Source organism: Bubalus kerabau, chromosome 3 (genome assembly GCF_029407905.1).
Source record: "Bubalus kerabau isolate K-KA32 ecotype Philippines breed swamp buffalo chromosome 3, PCC_UOA_SB_1v2, whole genome shotgun sequence".
In the NCBI taxonomy this organism is placed as follows: domain Eukaryota; kingdom Metazoa; phylum Chordata; class Mammalia; order Artiodactyla; family Bovidae; genus Bubalus; species Bubalus kerabau.
Genome location: NC_073626.1, coordinates 127,074,003 through 127,094,349, shown reverse-complemented (window position 1 = coordinate 127,094,349; position 20,347 = coordinate 127,074,003). Strand labels below are relative to the sequence as shown.

The 20,347-nt window shown below is 42.2% G+C and overlaps 1 protein-coding gene across 9 annotated transcripts in view; it reads left to right on the top strand.

The window, feature by feature from the left end:
* Nucleotides 1–20,347, top strand: part of CLASP1 (cytoplasmic linker associated protein 1) — a 269,278-nt gene that overhangs the window by 153,795 nt on the left and 95,136 nt on the right. For 5 of the 9 annotated variants that reach the window (XM_055572930.1, XM_055572925.1, XM_055572929.1 and 2 more), the window contains exons 10-20: nucleotides 2,718–2,791; nucleotides 4,253–4,345; nucleotides 5,507–5,652; nucleotides 7,092–7,227; nucleotides 8,283–8,353; nucleotides 12,837–12,896; nucleotides 14,501–14,578; nucleotides 16,139–16,306; nucleotides 16,928–16,977; nucleotides 17,665–17,835; nucleotides 19,420–19,467. In XM_055572930.1, coding sequence (XP_055428905.1) covers nucleotides 2,718–2,791; nucleotides 4,253–4,345; nucleotides 5,507–5,652; nucleotides 7,092–7,227; nucleotides 8,283–8,353; nucleotides 12,837–12,896; nucleotides 14,501–14,578; nucleotides 16,139–16,306; nucleotides 16,928–16,977; nucleotides 17,665–17,835; nucleotides 19,420–19,467 — 1,095 coding nt within the window. The remainder of the gene's footprint in view (nucleotides 1–2,717; nucleotides 2,792–4,252; nucleotides 4,346–5,506; nucleotides 5,653–7,091; nucleotides 7,228–8,282; nucleotides 8,354–12,836; nucleotides 12,897–14,500; nucleotides 14,579–16,138; nucleotides 16,307–16,927; nucleotides 16,978–17,664; nucleotides 17,836–19,419; nucleotides 19,468–20,347) is intronic. The other 4 variants (XM_055572932.1, XM_055572928.1, XM_055572931.1 and 1 more) reach the window with 1 other exon arrangement.

Sequence of the window (20,347 nt, the reverse complement as noted above, 5' to 3'; positions counted from 1 at the left end):
CCATGCCTGATGATACTTGCATGGTATCAGCCAATTTCTGTGTCTTAGGACTGAGATTGTCTAGAAGTTAGATTGTCTTTAAAATGTATTTTGTTCCTGCAAGTAAACTTGCTCCTTGTGAAATCTTGTAAGATACCGAATTAGTGAATGGTCAAGATTAGCTAGCTCCCTGAGGCTTTGAAAATAAATTTATAAGGATAAATTTCTTTATCCTTCTCTTCCATCACCTAATTTAGACTGTTTTGGGTTCTTGTTATATATAGCTTTCATTTTGCTGTCACATTTAAGTTTATACACAAATTACCTACTTAAAAAATTTTTTTCATTGAAGTATAGTGAAAATTACTTACTTTTTACTTTCGAACCATGCTTACTGTTAGCATTGGGCTTTTGAGCTTGGCTGGATGAACTAATCAGTTAAAGCTAGAGTGAGGACCAGCATCAGAATGCTGCCTCCTTGGGCTGGTCTTTCTTGCTGTCTGAACAGGCCTTGGATATTGGTGTCCCAGCTTGTCAACTTGTTGCCCCCACAACCTCTGCCCTACTGTCTCTGTGTTGAGGGAGCTGCTGTTCTTAGTTCTTCCTAGTCTTTTATGTTTTTTTTGAAATGTATTTTTTTTTCAAATTTATTTTAACTGGTGGATAATTTATAATTATTTTAGCTGGAGGATAATAATTTATTATTAACTGGATGATACTTTATAATGTTGTGTTGACTTCTGCCATACAAAAATGTGAATCAGTCATAATTATAACTATATCCCTTTCCTCTTGAGCACCCCCCACGCCACCCCTTGCCATCCCATGCCTCTTGGTCATCTTTTATTTTTTGGTTCATTTAAAATATATACATTTTTTTTGTTGTTGTTGTTAAAGAGCTTAAATTCATACAACATAAAATCAACCATTTTAAAGTAACAACTCATTACCATATATTATATTCATAGTGTTGGGCAGCCACCGTCTCTATCTAGTTTCCACACAGTTTTGGAACTAGACCCCATTAAAGGTCTTTCAAAAAAAGACCCTATTAAAATTCTCCCCATTCCTTCCTTCCCCAGCTCTGGCGATCCCTCCAGTCTGTGTTCTTTCTCTCTGCTTTCAGCTATTCTGGGAATTTCAGAGAAACAGAGCCATCCAATATGTTGTCTCTTGTGTCTGGCTCCTTTCACTTGGCATGTTTTTGGAGTTCATCTCTGCTGGAGCGTGTATCAGTACTTTTTTTTTTAATGGCTGAACAGTCTTTCTAATCCGTTTTCTTGATCTGTCTTTGAGTAGCATCTATTCTACAAACTAAGCTTAGAAAATTCCTGTGTGATCAGACCGTGTCTTTTTGTTCCCATTCCTCACCTGTTCCCCTTCCAAAGATCCCACTGGGTAGATTGTACAGAGATACCAACCCTGTCTTTCTCTCAGGCCTGATCTCATCTTTTTCCATTTTGTTTAACACCATAGTTGTGATTTCCCTGTTGACTTCTCATCAGACTCCATGGGCCCAGGCCTGTGTATGGCCCCAAGCCCTCTTTGACATGCAGCTCTCCGCTTCACACAGAAAGGCACTCAGTGCTTGTCGGCTTGGTGGGATCCAGGCCTGACCTAAAGCACACAGAGCACCACTCACAGTGTGTTACTGTTTTCTGTCTGTAATTGACTTGTGAATGCAGAGAAATACTCATCAAGCGTGATGACAAGTATTTACCATGAGCATCAGTTGTCTTTAAAGCCTTTTCTGTCTAGGTGGTCTATCAGGACCCCAGATGCCAACTAAGTTGTCAGGTAGGAAGCTCTGGAAAAGCACTCAGACTAATCAGTATAAATCATTAATGATGGTTACAGGGATGACTGTAGATGGCCATTCAGAAACCTTTAATATGAAGAAAAAACATCTGGTAAAATGTCACTTGATTTTCATATGTGAAGTGACATATTAACAGAAAGAAAAAGCTTTCTTTTGAATGATAGCAATTGTCAGGTCAATTTGCAACTGGCATATAAATGAAAAATTGACACATTATTGTGATTTTAAAAGGAAATGAAAATTTTTTTCCTTGAAAATATTTTGAGAGTAATATGAAGTTGAGGTGAAACCATTAAATTATTTAGAACTTATTTGAATGTTTCACAAATTTGTTATGTTGGATTCCTAACAATGATATAATTTCATTTATTCCCTGAAGAATTGGAATTTCTATTATATGTTCATTAGGAATCTTTGAAAAGACATAATACGGGGCTTCCCAGGTGGTGCTAGTGGTAAAGAACCTGCCTGCCATTGCAGGAGACGCAGGAGATGTGGATTTGATCCCTGGAGGAGGGCATGGCAACCCACTCCAGTATTCAGGCCTGGAGAATCTCACAGACAGAGGAGTCTGGTGGGCTGTGCTGTAGGGTCGCAAAGGGATGGACATGGCTGAAGCGACTTGGATGCACACACATAGATTAATACAATATAAATCACCTAAATCCTTTAAAGTCTATACAACTGGTCCTCCTTAAGCAAGTACTATCTTTAGATGACTTTAAGCTAATATATGTTATACTGTAAAACTATTATACTTTATCTTAATATTGAAAGTCAGTAATACTTGTCTGTGCCACAAAACTAAACTTTTATTGACTTAAAAAAGTTACAAGTCTTCCAAAATATAATTTTGGTGTTGTGTATGAGTCCTCCAGTGCACACTGTTTACATTTTAAAAATTGATGTTTTTTTATAGCTGCAAAAGAAGGAGCTGGTGCTGTTGATGAAGAGGATTTTATTAAAGCATTTGACGATGTGCCTGTAGTCCAGGTGAGTGAAGATGTTTGGTTTGATTAAAAACGATGGGCTTAGTCTTCAGATTTCATTTTTCAAGCATGTGACACACACAGTTTCTTAGTAGGTAGGGTAATTCTGACTATCAAGACCACAGGAGGTCTAGGGTTGCAGGCTAAGAAATGTTAGGGCTTCTCAGAACTGAAATGGATGACCTTCCAGTTAGAACTGGTGAGAAGTGGCTTGCTCCAGTAGTGAGTTCGTGAGTCAGGTCACACAGAAGAGGGGGAAATAAGTGACTCCATTCCAAGAGAGAACAAAGAAGCATGCTTATGTCGGTATTTTCCTTAGAGAAGTCTGTAAATTTGAAGAATTTAGGCGTCTGAAAGGTATAAAAAATGTTTTCATAAAACCTTAGTTTATACCATCATGATACTTCCCTTAAGTACATGACATGTGAAGCAGAGATGACTTACAGAACTCACTGTAAACTGCTTTGTGCCCCAGCATTGTCTCTGGTTGATCGGGGCTTGTGGTCCATTGGATGTCGGTGCTCAGGATTCCTCCAGCACTTGGTATCTGTGTGTGTCCCTTGTCACCCACTGCTTAGTTGCCATGTGTATACAAAGCAGATAGCAGGTGTTTTAGGTTCAGGTTCATCCTTATGTCCTTGACCTTCCTATCATGCCTTACTCTTGGTGGATTTTTTTCTCCCCCTTACTGTCTTTGGAGTAAGATACAAGGATAAATGAGAAAACAGGTTTGAAAGTGTTTAAGGTTACAAGCATAGACACACCTTGCTATATTGCCCTTCACGGTGTTGTGCTTTGTAAATGCTGCAGTCTCTCGTCTATGGGCACCTTGCCTCAAGCATGTGTACGGTGCCCCTTCTCCATCAGCAAAAAGATTACAGTTCTCTGAAGACTCAGATGATGGTTAGCATTTGTTTGTTTGTTTGTTTTTTGGCAATAAAGGATTTTAAAGAATGCACACAGCCTTTTTAGACAGTGGGCATACTTTAATTGCGCAGTTAATAGACTGCAGTCTAGGAAAATCTTTGTGACTCACTCGATTGTGATTTTCACTGTATTGCACCTGCAGTGCACTGAAGACACTAGAACTGACCTGGCAGTGTCCCTGAGGCCTGCCAGTATAGTGTGGTGTTACAAAAACAGCCAATCAGTGACTTGTGCAGCTCCGCCCGCTCCCCAGTGGGCTGCTTTCTCGGTTGTGCATGACATCATCTGTTATGGTAAAGCTGCATTTGAGGTGAGGTTATCCACATACGGGCATCAGAGCTGGTGAGTTTACATTCACAGTAGAAACTCATTCTGTGGCAAGCCTGTCTAGATGTTATCTCCGAGGTCCTTTTCTGAAAAATGAAATGATTTCTTTTACTATACTTAACAGATGCTCTTGACTTCAGTTAATTAAGAAATAATCTTTGTTTATTCAGTAAATTTTGTCATATTGATTGTAAATTAATTTTGCTTACAGATTTATTCCAGCCGAGACCTTGAGGAGTCCATAAACAAGATTAGGGAAATATTATCTGATGACAAGCATGATTGGGAGCAAAGAGTAAATGCTGTAAGCTGCCAACTTTGTGATTACATTTGCATTAGATATTTAAATATTATAAATACTTTATTATGAAATTGGGGTTCAACTGTAATGAATTTTAAGTAGTCGGTATTTTAAATATAAGGTACCATACTCACAGTTTGCCTATTTAATAGATTACCTCACTTCTGTTTTTAAAACATGCCTACTTCTATCTTTTTGTGCATCTTGTACTTTTAACAAAGTCCTGCCTGTGGCATGGCCACTACTCTCGCCTTAGTAAAGGTTTAATTTTGCGATCCTTGGCCAGGGAAGCAGCTTCTTAGTGACTTACAGTGAGTGTCCCTGTTGCCCTTTCTTTCTTCATAGCACTTCTGCCCCTTCTGTTTTTAAAAGTACATTAATGACAAGTTGTCCGAACATTAAAGTGAACAGCATTTGGTGAAGGTATGTGTTTTCTGAGGAAGGTGATTGTGCACTGGTTGTCCAGCAGGAAGCAGGTTAGGAACACGGCTGCTGTGTCTGTTTCAGATGCCCTCCAGCCCCTTCAGTAACAGATACAGTGTGGATACTGTGACCAACAGTGGGGGCGCTTCTTCCTGTGAAAGTGAAAGTCGCTCAGTAGTGTCTGACTGTTTGCAACCCCATGGACTATACAGTCCATGGAATTCTCCAGGCCAGAATACTGGAGTGGGTGGCTGTTCCCTTCTCCAAGGGATCCCTGTTCCCAGCCCAGGGATCAAACCCAGGTCTCCTGCATTGTAGGTGGATTCTTTACCAGCTGAGCTACTTTCCCGTGATTCATGCAGTAAATGGTGGTTGGATGGGGTGTTGGGAAAGGGGAACTTAGGGAAGGAGCTTTTTTACAGGCTACAATGAGATTTCAGTTATTTTTATCCTTGGTATCAGAGCGTCTGTAAATACGCTAAAATGTTCCAATTAAAAAATACATTTTATAGAATTATAATGCATTTATCACAGATACTAATTTTTAAAAATTACTTTTTCTTATTTATGATACCTAGATTTCTTCAGTATGTTAGCTACTATTTAGTTGGTCTAATTCTTCTTGGAAAACTGTATCATTTAAGTTTATTGTTGATCCTTGAATATTTGTTGGCTTCAATTATTTTGTATTTCTGTTCTAAGGATTGTTTTGTCTGTCTCTTAATTTTTCTACCCCATTAGCTAAAAAAGATTAGATCTTTACTCTTGGCTGGTGCTGCCGAGTATGATAACTTCTTCCAGCACTTACGGCTTTTGGACGGAGCCTTTAAACTGTCCGCTAAGGATCTACGGTCTCAGGTAGTGCGGGAGGCTTGTATCACGCTGGGGTAAGGACTACGACACTCCCGCTTCTCACATAATAAAGTAGCTGTGTCACAGAGCTTCAGAGATGGGTCACAGAATAATACGTCCACTGGGACGTATATAATTTAATAAATATTATATAATATTTATTATTATGCTATGCTGTGCTATGCTATGCTAAGTCACTTCAGTCGTGTCCGACTCTGTGTGACCCCATAGATGGCAGCCCACCAGGCTCCACCGTCCCTGGGATTCTCCAGGCAAGAACACTGGAGTGGGTTGCCATTTCCTTCTCCAATGCATGAAAGTGAAAAGTGAAAGTGAAGTCGCTCAGTCGTGTCCGACTCTTAGCGACCCCATGGACTGCAGCCCACCAGGCTCCTCTGTCCATGGGATTTTCCAGGCAAGAGTACTGGAGTGGGGTGCTATTGCCTTCTCCGTTATTATTATATATATGGTAAATATTATATAATAAATAATACACATGCCTGTCGCCTGGTCTCCAAGACTGATTCCATTTACACCCTGTTAGTACTTTTACAGTGTTTCCTGACCAGTTATGTTATTGACAGAGGGGATTTTTGCATAAAATTAACACCTATGGCATTAGTAGTACATCTCTGGTCGATAATGTGTTGTGTGACAGATTTTAAATTTTACTCAGTGACTTAGCTCTGAAGCCTCTGTTTTAAACTTGAAACAATTATTAATAATATGGAAAAATGAAATCTTATAAACTTCTGTTCTCAGCCTTTTCATTGATTTTGCTGGCAGAATATAGCATGATCAATAGAATTTTTGTTTGTTCCTATTATATTCAATAGAAGAGTGGCTTTGCAGCTGTTCAAAATTTTTTTTTTTTTTTTTTTTTTAGCTTACCATTTTATTTTATTTTTTTTTTTTTTTTAAATTTTATTTTATTTTTAAACTTTACATAACTGTATTAGATTTGCCAAATATCAAAATGAATCCGCCACAGGTATACATGTGTTCCCCATCCTGAACCCTCCTCCCTCCTCCCTCCCCATTCCATCCCTCTGGGTCGTCCCAGTGCACCAGCCCCAAGCATCCAGTATCGTGCATCGAACCTGGACTGGCGCTGTTCAAAATTTTGACCTCAGATATTGAAGCCTGAATGTTATATGCTGAAAATAAAAGAGCAAAAGAAAAAAAAAGAGGCTGAGGGTGCTTTGTCATATTTATGTTTTATTAATATTTGTTTTTTGCTATTTGAAGAGTAATTAGTGGGAAATGATTTATTTGTTTATTTTTTAAAAAGTAGTTCTTGGTGAGTGGCTATATGTAAAGTCCTCTGCATGTGCTTGGGGAATATTTGTATTTTACTTAGACTTGTTTTTGTCCTTAGATGACTTTATACAGAGGCTCTAAAATGTTAAAAGAAATATATATTACACTGTTTCCAAGAACTTTGGTTCAGTCCAGTGTTCATTTCTCATTGCAGGCATCTGTCATCAGTGCTGGGGAATAAGTTTGACCATGGAGCTGAAGCCATTATGCCAACTATCTTTAATTTAATTCCAAATAGTGCCAAAATTATGGCCACCTCTGGTGTTGTAGCTGTTAGGTTAATCATCCGGGTGAGTATGTTTTAGAGCCGTATGTATTGTAGAAGAAGCAAGTGGTAAATATTGGTGGTAGATAAGCAGTCATCAGAGACGTTTCCCATTTGAGTGATTATGTATGTGGAATCACACTGTATATATGGTATTGCCCCACCCTCACCTTCCCTTGCTTAACTGTCACATGTGAGCCTTTTCAGTTCCCTGGAGTGAATTACAGGTGTGGTGTACAGTTACTGACCTGTTGCTCATCCTCTCATCATTGGTTTTAAGCATTTGAGCACTTGTACCTGCTTCTGAGTTCTGTGTGTATCCAGGTATTACTCCTGTTCTTCCCTCCTTAGTCCCCAACTGTTCATTTTAGGTATTTGTGCTTGTGGCTTTGTATTCATCTAGCATCTTTATTTAAATAATTGTACATAAGCCTAAAAATAAAAGATTATCTTCAGTTAAGCTTTCAAAGCACTAATTTATTTAATCTGAATAATTAGCCAAGTAATTTATATGTAGATTTTCAGTAAAACCTAACAGCTCACAAAGCCTTAAAGTGCAAGTTCTTCATATCACCTTCTCCCCATGTCAAGTCCCTTCTCCCTAGAGGCAGCCCTCAAAACTGAGGCTTAATGATGCTAATTGAAATCTTTCCAGAATATTTGTGATTATTGTGGGTTACTTTCTTTGCATTATTTTAGTTCTTACTGTTTACAGTGCCCATTTCAGATATTAAACCAAAAGCCGTTACTGGACATATCCATTGAAATGGTATTAAAATACATTGGTCTACTGACTGCTTTTTACTAACTTAGCTCTCTACTGCTCAGATAGTTTAGGCTTCATACCAGTGATTTGTTTTGATTTTAGACTGACTTAACACATATCATCATGTTGTCTGTTTTGGCTCTGTAAACTTTGTCATGCCCTTTGTAAGTGTCCAGTGAAATTCTTTCTCCTTTTTAAACTCAGTTAAATTCTAATCTGAGTGTATTAGGTGCTTTATGTAGGTGAGTAAGGAAGTGATTATCTCAGTTTTGTATTTTCAAGTGTTCGCCTCTGTGTTTTGCTCTTTTCCACAGCACACACACATCCCTAGGCTAATACCTGTCATAACAAGCAACTGTACCTCCAAGTCTGTTGCAGTTAGAAGGTAAACTTTTAATGAATTTTCTTATTATTTATGAATTGTTTTAAAACCAAAACAAATTCAAATTTCCCTCCATCTAAAAAGTTTATATTTGAAATAATTAATATTATTTAATATTGCTATAATAAATACCCTTGGCTTGAAAGGTCATGATCAAAATTATATGGAAAGTGAATTTGGACAGCTTATGTTATTTTTGTGTGTGTGTGAGAGCAAGTGTATATGAGGTATTTGGGAGAGGTGGGATGGGGGCATGTCCCCACATACACTTTCTTCCTGTGCTGGTCCCTCTGCCTCTGTCATTGGTCTACCCCGTCCCCTGAATGAAGGCAGTAGCTGCCTGCCTGGAAAAGACATTATAAAAATGAGTAGTAGTTATTTATGTTAATATAGGTAGGAGGAGGCGTATGTTATCTGCAGCTTCTAATGTGATTCTGGGGATTCTGAGGCCTGACTAGTCACCTGCTGTGCTGCACAGTGAGGGGAGGTAGACCCCGAAGGTCAGCCTGAGCAGCCAGCTGGGCTTTGTCTCAGGTCCACATGAGCTGTCCCAGCCTGTGTGTGATGTCAGGGCTCTGTGCTTCTGGCTGGGATCTGTGGGGTCTGGACTGGTGACTCCACAGAGTCCTTCAAATCGTGAAATGTGTGGACGGTCTTCCAGGCAAGTGTAAGTACACAGAAGTTTTATGTGAGTTTTCAGACAGTTCATGGACTGGAGTTTCTTCGTGGACCAGATCAAGGGCATTATGGGGTAAATTAATGACAGACCTAGGCAGCAGCCTTCTGGCCCCATCCCTGCAGTTCTGGGTTTTGATCTAGCCCAGCAGGAGGGCCTGTCACTTCATGGCTGCCCCCTGTTTCTCTCCTTTCCTGAGCTGGCACATTGGACCCCCACAGGATTTCTCAGGTGCAGGGGTCTTTCTGAGCATGAAGCAGCCCCCATCACCATCTTATTAACAGCCACGTGCAAGGCAAGAGAAAAGAGAAGGGGAATGAGCTGGCTATGTAAGTCAGGAAGAAAGACATGTTCTTCCACTGAAAAGGCTTAATTTTCAAAAGTGTGGCTCAGTGGCATGGCTGAGGAGTATGGTCAACCACTGACCCACAGTCCAGCCACCCTAGAGGGCAGAGCAGCTCCAGCTCCCCAGAGACGAGTGTGTGGAGCTGGCGAGGTGGAGGCTGTCAGTGGATTTCCCACATACTTGGGGACAGAGTTCTGCGGATTCACAGTAACTTAGGTAGAAGGGGCTTAGTGTTTGGTGGAAGCTTAATGAATGGTAACCATTATGAGAATTTGCTGCTGCTGCTGTTATATTGTCACTGCAGATTTAGGATTCCAGGAGCAGTTTGGAAAGTGTTTCCTTTGTGAAAGGCAGTGAGGTGACACAGATCTTTGTGGGGAACATTATAGGATGTTTAGTGTATTAGTTGACTTAGGCTACATAACAAAAATACGATACATGGAGTGGGCCTAAACAACAGAAATGTATTTTCTCAGTTCTTGAAGCTGGAATTCTGAGATCCGGGTGCCAACAGGTGGGTTCTAATGGGAGTAGCTTGCAGCTGGCTGTTTTCTTGCTGTCTTCATGATGCAGAATGTGTTTGTGTGTGTTTGTGTAAGAGAGAGAGCTCTAGTGTTTCTTCTTGAAAGAAGGAAAGTGAAGTCGCTCAGTTGTGTCCAACTCTTTGCGACCCCATGGGCTGTAGCCTACCAGGCTCCTCCGTCCATGGGATTTTTCTGGGCAAGAGTACTGGAGTGGGCTGCCATTTCCTTCTCCAGGAGATCTTCCCAACCCAGGGATGGAACCCAGGTCTCCTGCATTGTAGGCAGACACTTTACCGTCTGAGCCACTAGGGAGGTCACTGTTTCTTCTTACGGGGGCCCTAATCCTAAGAGCATCACTTTCATGACCCCATGTGAACCTCATGACCACCTGAGGGCCCCATCTCCAAATACCATCATACTAGGGTTTAGGGCATCAATATGAGAGTTCAGGGATGACACTTTGGTTCCTAACATGTAAAAATTCTAGCCTGTGGCGCTCGATGTGAGTAGCAGCATGCAATCACCATGAGAGTAGAAATGCCACCCCCTTCACCAGCTTCTTAGCCACACACCCAGATTGGCATTTTTGTCTGTAGTCAAAGTGAGTCTCATCAGAGCCGTGTGTCTTAACACTGAAAAGAGTACTAGGGACCATGCCCTCAGAAAGGAAAAGAGAGCAAGAAGGCAGTGTAACAAAGGCAGTGGTTTCTGTCCTGTATTCAGCCAGTACCTAGCTTTGCTTCATAGAGTGAATTGCCTACTCTCCCTCCCTTTAAGAAGTTTATAATTTAGTTGGAGGTATTAAAAATAATAATGCAAAGCAATGTAAGGATGAATTGCAGCATACATATTTTATGGATTTAGGCATTCAGAGAGCACTGATCAAAACTAGCTGATGGACTTCTTTGGTGGTCCAGTGGTTGGAATCCACCTGCTCCTGCAGGGGAATGGGTTCAGTCCCTGGTCCAGGAAGATTCTACATGCCCTGGGACAACAATGCCTGTACACCACAAGTACTGAACCCATATGCCACAACTACTGAAGCCCTGCATGCTCTGGAGCCCATGCTCTGCAACAGGAGAAGCCACTGCAATAAGAAACCTGTGCACCACAACTGGGGAGTAGCCCCTGCTCACTGCAGCGGGAGAAAGCCCACACCGAGCAGCAAAGATCCAGTGCAGCCAAAAATTACAAAATAAATGAAGCCAGCCTTATTAAAACAAACAAACTAGCTGATACGTTTCCAAGGAGCCTCATAGACAAGTTAAAATAAACGGAGTTGCTTTTTGAATGATGAGTAGTAGTAGGTGAAGAAAAGGGACAAGATCTGACCAGATGTGCTTAAGTAATGCAGTATTTAAAGAATGCCAGTGTTGATGTACTTCCCTATATGATTTTAGTCTAAAAAGTTGAAAACAAAGCCTAATTTACAGGGGATGCATGCATGCTAAGTCGCTTCAGTCGTGTCCAACTCTTTGCAACCCTAGGGACCATGGCTTGCCAATCTTCTCTGTCCATGGGATTTTCCAGGCAAGAATACTAGACTGGGTAGCTCTGTCCTCCTTCAAGGGATCTTCTGACCCAGGGATTGAACCCGCATGCATCTCTTATGCCTCCTGCATTGGCAGGCAGGTTCTTTACCACTAGTACTACCTGGGAAGCCCTTACAGTGGATATTTTTGATTAAATAGATTGTTTTGAAACTCATTGAAGACAAGAATTAGCACTAAAGATGCATGTATCCACTAAGAAATAAGTATTAATAAATATGAGCATATATACACACACATTAAAGGGAAGAAAAATCTATACCAGGAAATGACATGGGGCAAAGGGCAAAGGTAGTGTGACCATGGCCTGGGTGAGGGTGGGGACAGTGATGCTGAGAAAGGGGTGTGAGCAGAGGTCAGCATCTTTCCTGGAGAAAGTCTGTTCACAGCCCCCACCCCCACTGTTAGCAGCCCTGGGGCTGAGCTGAGTGACTCCCTAGAGCTCTCCCAGAGCCCTTGTGCTCCGGGTATATAGCAGCTGTTTCTTGTCTGTCCTGCTCACTGGATTGTGTCTCAGTTAACATTGTGTGTCCAGCATCTAGCATAGGGTAAGGGTTTATTAAAGATATATAGAGTGAGTAATTGTATGCATTATGAGATTTTGAATTGGGAAGATCATGGGAAAGAAAGTTTGATCATTAAGAGAAAGATTGCCTTCTGATTTGTTTCCTTGAATGGGTTCCTTAAGTCTAATAATATTTATTCCTACAAAGAATTATTCTGGAATTTAGAAAAAGGAAATGATGAAGACGTAGGCTCTGAAGTGGTGGTATAACCCAAGGGAGATTAGTCCAACATTGTTTTTTTGTGTGTACACTCAGGCCAAGAAAGAGCACAGAAGTGGAAAGGTTTGAAAAGAAAGAATCTTGAAAGATTGAAGAGAGGAAACTGGCCAAGTAGCTAGAGAAAAACCTGTTTTAAATACTTGACAGGAAAATTTGGTAAACACTTTGTTTTCCAGGAAATTTTTAACTTTCTTTGTAGAAGGCATTCTTTGAAATTAATGCAAAGACTAATTCCCAGATTTTGTAATGTATTTTGATCTTTTGTGCCCGTGTAGCTCCTATTTGAGGTAGAATAAAAAAGCACACGGCAGTGACACACCTGTTCAGTAGCACTGCTCTGAAGCTCAAGTTTCTGATCTGAAGGGAACTCTTGTATCCTGTCCCTGTATCCTTATGATTATTTTTTTTTGACCACCATAGGTGCTTAATTATGTTGATTTGCTTTGGTTTTCAGCCAGTTTTGATTCCATTTTTATGTTCCATTTTTTTGAATCATGAAAATTAGAAGAAATTTGCTGATTATAAAAAGGAGTCTTGGGTCACTTAAGGAAAAAGCTGTTTTCATAAACAGACAAATGACGTATTTTTCTTTTCACAATTTTCAGGCGCTGCTTTGAATTTTTAGATCTACTTTTACAAGAATGGCAGACACATTCATTGGAACGGTAAGCATCTGATTTGTTGGTTTTCCCTCTGAATTGAATCTTGAGTTTAATGTCTCAGCTAGCGATCCAGCCCACTCTCTGTAAGAAGTGAAGGAATCAGTGCATTTATTCGCATGGTTGCTGGTGTTGTTTCTCCTGATGTGAGGCACATACCACTGGCAGAGGCTCTTAGTGAGTTCCTTTGACTGTCATGTTAGCCTGGGCATGTGGACAGGGTGCCCTGGGACATTGCACAGCCAGGACTCATGGTGCTGACTCTGATCATCCTGCCCCCTGACATCTTGTCAGTCCCAACCAGGTAAATGTTTATAGCTGCTCTTAGTAGGTGAGGGGTAACTTGAAAAGCCTTAAAGGGATTTTACTCATTTGAAAGGTTTTCTTTTTGATCCGTTTGTATCAGAAAGTCAGCAGTTTTCTCTTTATTCAGGCTGGTGTGTGTTAAGTTTCACATCCTCATGATAAAATGTAGGATTACCCCAGAATTCATAAAGAAGCTTGTCTCTATTTTGACAAGCCATTTTTAGTTCCTATCAATTTTATGTGCCTGTTATTTTTTCTGAGTTAAGTTTGGAAATGACAGACAATGATACTGTGCCACTCAGTCTTTAATGGTGTGTTGCATAGTCGTGAAGAACTTTACAGCATCTTAGACGTGTTATGAGTAGTGGACTTGAACATGTAGAGCCCCCCTGGAGTCCAGTTCAGCCCTGCAGGCCTCACTTTGGATCTAGAAGGTAGTCACGCTTCTAAAAAGTATTTTGTTGTTCTTTTATCTCTTGGGTATTATACCCTCTTGATCTGGTGATAGTATTGGGATTTAGAGGGGAAGATGGAATGAGGGATTCAATGTGGGGACAGGTGAGCAAGACAGAAAATGATGATTCACTCAGCTGTGGCTTCCAGTGTTTACTCACTTTGTGGCTTAGCTTTGGCACTAGGCAGGTTCTCACCAGGTATTTACTGAAAGCGTGACGGGATGAGGCAGAGAGTCTGATGCTGGTAAAATGGGTACCTCCTGTTTGTCCTGTGAAATTATTCAGTTATTGGCCTTTTTCTTCAAACTGTTCAGTATTCAATGAGAGAGTTTTAATGTTATCTTTTTTAGAGTAGAACCTAACTGAAAAGAACACCTGTATATAATATGTTTACATCATTTCATAAAATAGTTCATGTCATATAGTGGAAAAACATTCTTTAATTATAGAGACATGATGCAGAAATCCTTTTCAGTGTTAAGATTATTATTATCTCATTATAATTCCCATAGAAACCTATGAAAAAGTAGAGTTTTTCCCATGGAAAAGTAGAATTTTTTTTGTTTGTTTGTTTGAGTTCATAAAAATTGAGCTAAGTAAGTATGGCCTGAAAAATACCAGTCACTACTAAAAGAAAAGAATCCCAGGAGGGTCTGTTCATGGGGAAGGGGTTGGGACAGAATCAGAAGTTAATTAGCAAATGTGCTGGTTTTCTAGGCTGCATGTTTGTCAACTCTGTGGGCCAAAGGTTCTACCTTCTCATTGCCATTTTGAAGTTATTTCTCACACCTGTTTTTATCTGCATAACACTGTATTACTGATGTACTGCTTTCATTTCTAACTATACAGACACATATCAGTATTAGCTGAAACGATAAAGAAGGGAATACATGATGCTGATTCAGAAGCAAGGATAGAAGCCAGAAAGTAAGTGTTTGTTGAACACCACTTTCTTAAGTCATTGCTTTTCTATTTCAGGTTCACTGTCCAGATTGCCTTATAAAAGTTCATTAAGTCACATGAACATGGCTTGTTAATCATGACTTTGTTAATGTGACCCAAAAGACCATTTCAAAATACTTCTCTAATTTTTTGTTTCAAAGGTTGTGGAGTGCCCAGGCCTGAAAGCCTGATTGGTACTATTTGAACATAAATGGGACTGACGTAGACAGCAGAAAAAGCTCATTTTTTAATTTATGAGACATTATCACATGAGCCAGAAAAGCACTTGTCTGTGTGTCCCATGTCTTCTCTTACTCACCCAGCTCTGTTAGTCCCCAGTGGCTTGTTGATTTACTGTGGAAACTCCCCATCACGGGGATTCTTAGCCGGGGACTACATCTCTGCCAGGGTCAGGTAGGCGCCTAGAAAGTGGAAAAGGGTGGCTCAGGCTGACTGCAGTCCACAGCTCACTGTCCTGCTCATGTTTGGAGTCATCTTACCACTAGGACTGGCTGTGATGCAGCCAAGAGGGTGTGGCCCCCACATCCCATGCCTTTCTGGGAGTCATCGTGCCATCCTGACTGTAAATAGCAGTTTTAAGTTTGATGCTCAGATGTCTTCTCTCAAACAGCACAAAGATGCATACTTCCCCTATTGCTTTGGGGCTATTTTTCTCTGTGCTTTTGTGGCTGGCTAGCTCTTCTATTTTTTTTTTTTTTTTTTTTTTTTTTTTTGACTATGCTGCACAGCTTGGGAGATCTTAGTTCCCCAACAGGGGACTGAACATGTGCCCCTCTTGCAGTGGAAGCCCTAGTCCTAACACTGGGCCACCAGGAAAGTCCCTGGCTCTTGTGATAACACAGATTCCACCAGTGCTTACCTCTTGGAGCACTATGGATTATTCAGCTGCATATACCTACCTGACCTGGCTCCCAACTGCTCTTTGCTCTCAGTTAAGGTCTGATTCCCTGGTTCTGAGTGTTTGGAGGGCCTCATTCTTCACCCTGAAGCACAACCGCATTTGGGGAAGTTCCTACCGGAATAAATGACTTAATTAGGAATGGATTTGTTAATGATCTACTTATGCTCTTTTTGTCCTTATTTTATATTTCGTGCCCCCCCCCCCCATTTTTTTCTAGTTTTTTAATCATAACACAGTATACCTTTCAGGTGGTTGTGAGCATCATCCTGTTTTTTTTTTTTATATGTTAACCTAAAGCAGTTTTAAATACTTTGAGCCAGGGAGTGCCACATGCATTTTGCTTCCATGAACCAGTCCCCTCACATTCTAGGTGTAATTCTAGATGTTTTAGCTCTGTCTTCCCTAGTCTTCCCAGTCTTGCAGGTTAGACTCTTTGATTTCCATGTTCTTAATGAGACTGAGAGTCAGACAGATGGAAGAACTTGCCTCGAGTCACAGAGCCAGTAGGTTGCGGGTGAGGAGTCACAGCAGTGCTCCTCGCTTCACTCGCTCCCTTACGCCGCTGCGGCTGCTGATCACCGGAGCTGAGGTCAGTCCCGTGACAGGAAGCCTGTGTTTTCCAGGTGTTACTGGGGTTTCCACAGTCACTTCAGCAGGGAAGCAGAGCACCTGTACCACACGCTGGAGTCCTCCTACCAGAAGGCCCTGCAGACCCACCTAAAGAGCTCGGACAGCGTGGTGTCACTGCCGCAGTCAGACCGCTCATCCTCCAGCTCCCAGGAGAGTCTCAAGTAAGTGCTCCTGCTATGCTCTTCATCTGTGTGGGGTTTACAATGAAAATTTTGCTGCCTGAGCACATGGACGAGCACCTCGTCCTCTTGAATGTATATGTGCCTGTTATCATTTCCCCCTTAATTCAGATGGAGCCTAGTGCTGGGGAAGATGCTGTGGGGCATCGTAAGAAACAGGTGGCCTGGTCCATGGTCTTTGGTCCCTGATCCCTGCCACAGGTGGTTTGTAGTGAAATATGCATGTCAGTCCTGGCACAGTTTTGGAGTAATACAAGCACAAGCAAATTGGGCCAAGTACCTTCTAAGAAAATATAAGCATTAACTTGGAGACAGCTTTGGAAAGGGAGGGCATTCAGACTCTGGGACTGAATGTACTACTATCTTCATCCTTTATTTCTATTTTCTAAGACTTCTTGCCATGTGTTTGAAAGGTAGTCCAAAGTACAGTACTAAAGCTTTTCTGAAATTGGGATTTTTTTTAAGATTGTGGTCCAAATTACCCGTAGAATTCTGAGAAGTCTGAAATAATTCTTTGTGATCATAATTTCCTATTGTATATTTTACCTCTGTTAATGCAGATACAGTGCACTTTTGATAATAGATGTGTTCCTTTATTTTCAGTCGGCCGCTCTCAGCCAAAAGAAGTCCTACTGGCAGTACCACCTCCAGAGGTAAGGTGGGCACCATGGGGAAGGCTTCGGTGTCTGAGCCTGGGGTGGGCTGTGCAGTGGCTGGAAGCCGGCTACTGCTCCCAGGTCTGCAGAGGGTCTGCCCTGTTTTGTGCTCCCATGTTCCCAGCAGAGCAAGGATAGCTTGTCAGAGTGACTCGGGCAGGCAGACCTGTCCTTCTCACTCTCCCTAACCCCTGTACTTGGTGCTGTCATGGGGCGTGTGTGTGTGTGTGTGTGTGTTTGATGCTTCTTTGCTCTGAGCACTGGCTGGGATGCTCCAAGCACCCAGGACCTGGCAGCTTTGGGAAGTGGGGAGGGGGATGTTCCCTGAAATGGGGATGGGGGGTGGTGTGTGCCCGGGGGGTGGGAGGGTGCCTTCATACCACCTTAGGAGGACATTGGCCAGATGCAAATGAGTTTTCATTGTTGGATTACTCTTGTGGATCACAACTGTGGTCCATTTCTGTGGGATTTATGGTTTTGGTTATGAAGGTATGTGGAGTTATGGTCACTTGTCGTTCCCTTCAGCACCAGCTAAGCTCTGTCGAGTGACCAGGAGCTACTGTTGGACAGTGCTCTGTGCTCCAGCCTTTGTGAAAACCTGATGTTTGTTTTCAGGGGACGCAGTGCTTGAAGGTCTAGTGCAGCCCTTACTGTCCTTGCTAAAGCTCACTCCTCCCCCTGCAGCTTCCACGGTCAGCACCAAGTCCGCATCCACCGCGGGGTCCCTGCAGCGGTCTCGAAGCGACATCGACGTGAATGCAGCTGCCAGCGCCAAATCCAAGATCTCCTCGGCTGCCGGCACAGCACCCTTCAGCTCGGCGGCGGCCTTACCTCCGGGCTCGTATGCGTCCTTAGGTAACCAGATCCCCGAGACCCTTCCCTCCAGGTCTGCCATTCGAGATGACACTTAACCTCAGATTAGATTGATTTACAGAGCAAATGACCAGAAACTCTAAGTGAGGCAGGTCTCAGGGTTGCAGGGCTAATGTTTCAGAGTTAAGTGACCCTGTGTGCTGACTGCTGGTTTACAGCGACCCTTGGGTGAGTGTCCTCTCTGCTGGGGCATCAGTGGTGCGTCCCCCTGTGTCATGTGCCCCTTCCAGCATCCCAGCCTCCTCCCTTGTGGCCAGAGCTGGGTTTCCTCCCCTCCTGTCCTGGGGTGGGGTGCAGAGCTTGACTGTTCAGTGAGGCTTTGCCTGGAGTGGGCACGGGGAGGGGGTAACAAGGGGCTCCAAAGGAGTGGGAGGACTTTCTGACCAGCATAATGTATCACACAAAAGGGTGTTGTCTGTCCCCCTGTGTCACCTTGGGAGGAGCATGCACAGACTCTAATGATATATCACAAAAGATTTAAAAACTTACTTTCAAAAGAATTAGTGTCTGATAGCATGGTAGACTGAATACCTGTTGTAAGGCTTATAGTTTATTTCAGTTTATTTTTGTTAAAGCAGAGTTGTTCAAAGCCAAAGTCTAGAGACTTAGCAGGATTCATTTTATTTGGGATTTTAAGGAAGTGAATGTGATTTAAACTTCATGAAACATCGAGACTTACTGCTCTTGTGGTTTACAAACTAACCCCAAAGTCGGTTCCACAACTGACATCTAAGATCATGGGAGCAGAGTGAGAGAATACCAGGCAAGTTAGTGGGCCTGACGGGCACTTAGTGACCTTGACCAAGCCAAGCAGCTTTGAATCTACTTCCTCCACCCATAAATTAGTTAGGGCTATTAAATAATAGCCACCTGTTAACACATGTGGTAGGGACAAATGAAATTATATAGAAGTCTTTTGTAAACTATTATCCTATAAGATGAAGGAAACTGTGGCTGTGAGAGGAATGTTATTAATTTAAAAGGTAAGGTTTATAGTGTGGAATGTTGTTAAATCAGTCTTGTCTTCTCTACACAAGTATCTTACTGAGACTGGGAACATATCCAATAGGAGCTCTCCTTTTATGTTGTTTATTTAACTGTTACACTGTCACGTAGGTGTGTTTAAGCTCTTGTGTTGATGTGTGATCACTGAGCAAGAGAGAAGTCAGAAGTCTGTCCTCTGTGAAGGCCTTCTGTTCATTTTAGTTCTGTTTGATCCACCTTGAGGATCTGTAGTTAGTATTTGCTTCATTGTTTGAAAATAGTAGTCCTTGTTTTTCTGTGCATATTAAAGCTGTTTTAACTTGGACCCTGTGGGCTCCACTTGGAGCTTGTAAAAGCTCTCGGGTCTTCCAAATGATGAGACTGGAGTATTCCCCACTCTCCATCGCCTGAGAGCTTGACCTCAGCTTTCCTGATGTCCAGATCCATAAAAACCAAGCAAAATCAGCCCCCCAGTATAACATAATCCTTCTGAGAAGCTGTTACAGGTCCTACTGAGGTGGACACACCACGTCTGTGCAGGAGTGTAGTGTTAAAGCTGATGATCCTTTTCCCAACTTCTAGAGTCCAAACACATGAGGGGAGACACGGAGCCCCTAGGCCTCGACTCAGGTACCGAGCTGGACCGTGTGGCTGGGCTGGGTGCTGCTCTGCCAGCTTCCGGGGCTGCTGACTCACTGCCTCTGCCCTCTGGGTGTCCGTAGTTCCCCCCGTTATTCTGCTAGTACAATACTTTGTTCCAAGAAAAAGGGACTCTTCAGAGAATGAAAGAAAATGAAACTGAAAGTTGCTCAGTTGTGTCCGACTCTTTGCGATCCCATGGACTATACAGTCCATGGAATTCTCCAGGCCAGAATACTGGAGTGGGTAGCCTTTCCCTTCTTCAGGGGATTTTCCCAACCCTGGATCAAACCCAGGACTCCCGCATTGCAGGTGGATTTTTTACCAACTGAACCACCAGGGAAGCCCAAGGAGGATGAGGTTGGCCAAATCAAAAACACAGTCCATCAGCCAAGGCCTGACCCTGGGTTGTCCTTTCGTGTGGTGTTTTCTGAAGGCAAAAAGCACATTCTCCTAAGCTGATTTCAATAGAAAGTGCACTTACTTGCTTCAGACTGTGCTTTGCTGTTGAACTTGTTTCCCTTTTAATTTTATTTTAAATTGTACTTTTGCTTTTTTGGTAGCTAATAATAACATTCTGCTTTTTAATTTTTTTGATGTTACTAACTGTTCCCTGTTATCCCTTCCCTTGTTTTTTTAATTTGCTTAAAGATGGTACTGCCACTAAAGCGGAGGGTAAGCGGTTTGTCTCTGTGAAGAGGTGTGTCCCCACGAGTGTTGCCTGGTGCCCTCGCCCTCCCTGGGGTCCCTGCATGACACGGTGCACGCGTTTCCCTCCACTCTTCCTCCGCCTGTCTCCACCGGGTCTTGCCTTCCCTCTACCCGAACGCTCCCCTCCTTTCCTGTTCAGTCGTTGTGTTTGTGGATTTGG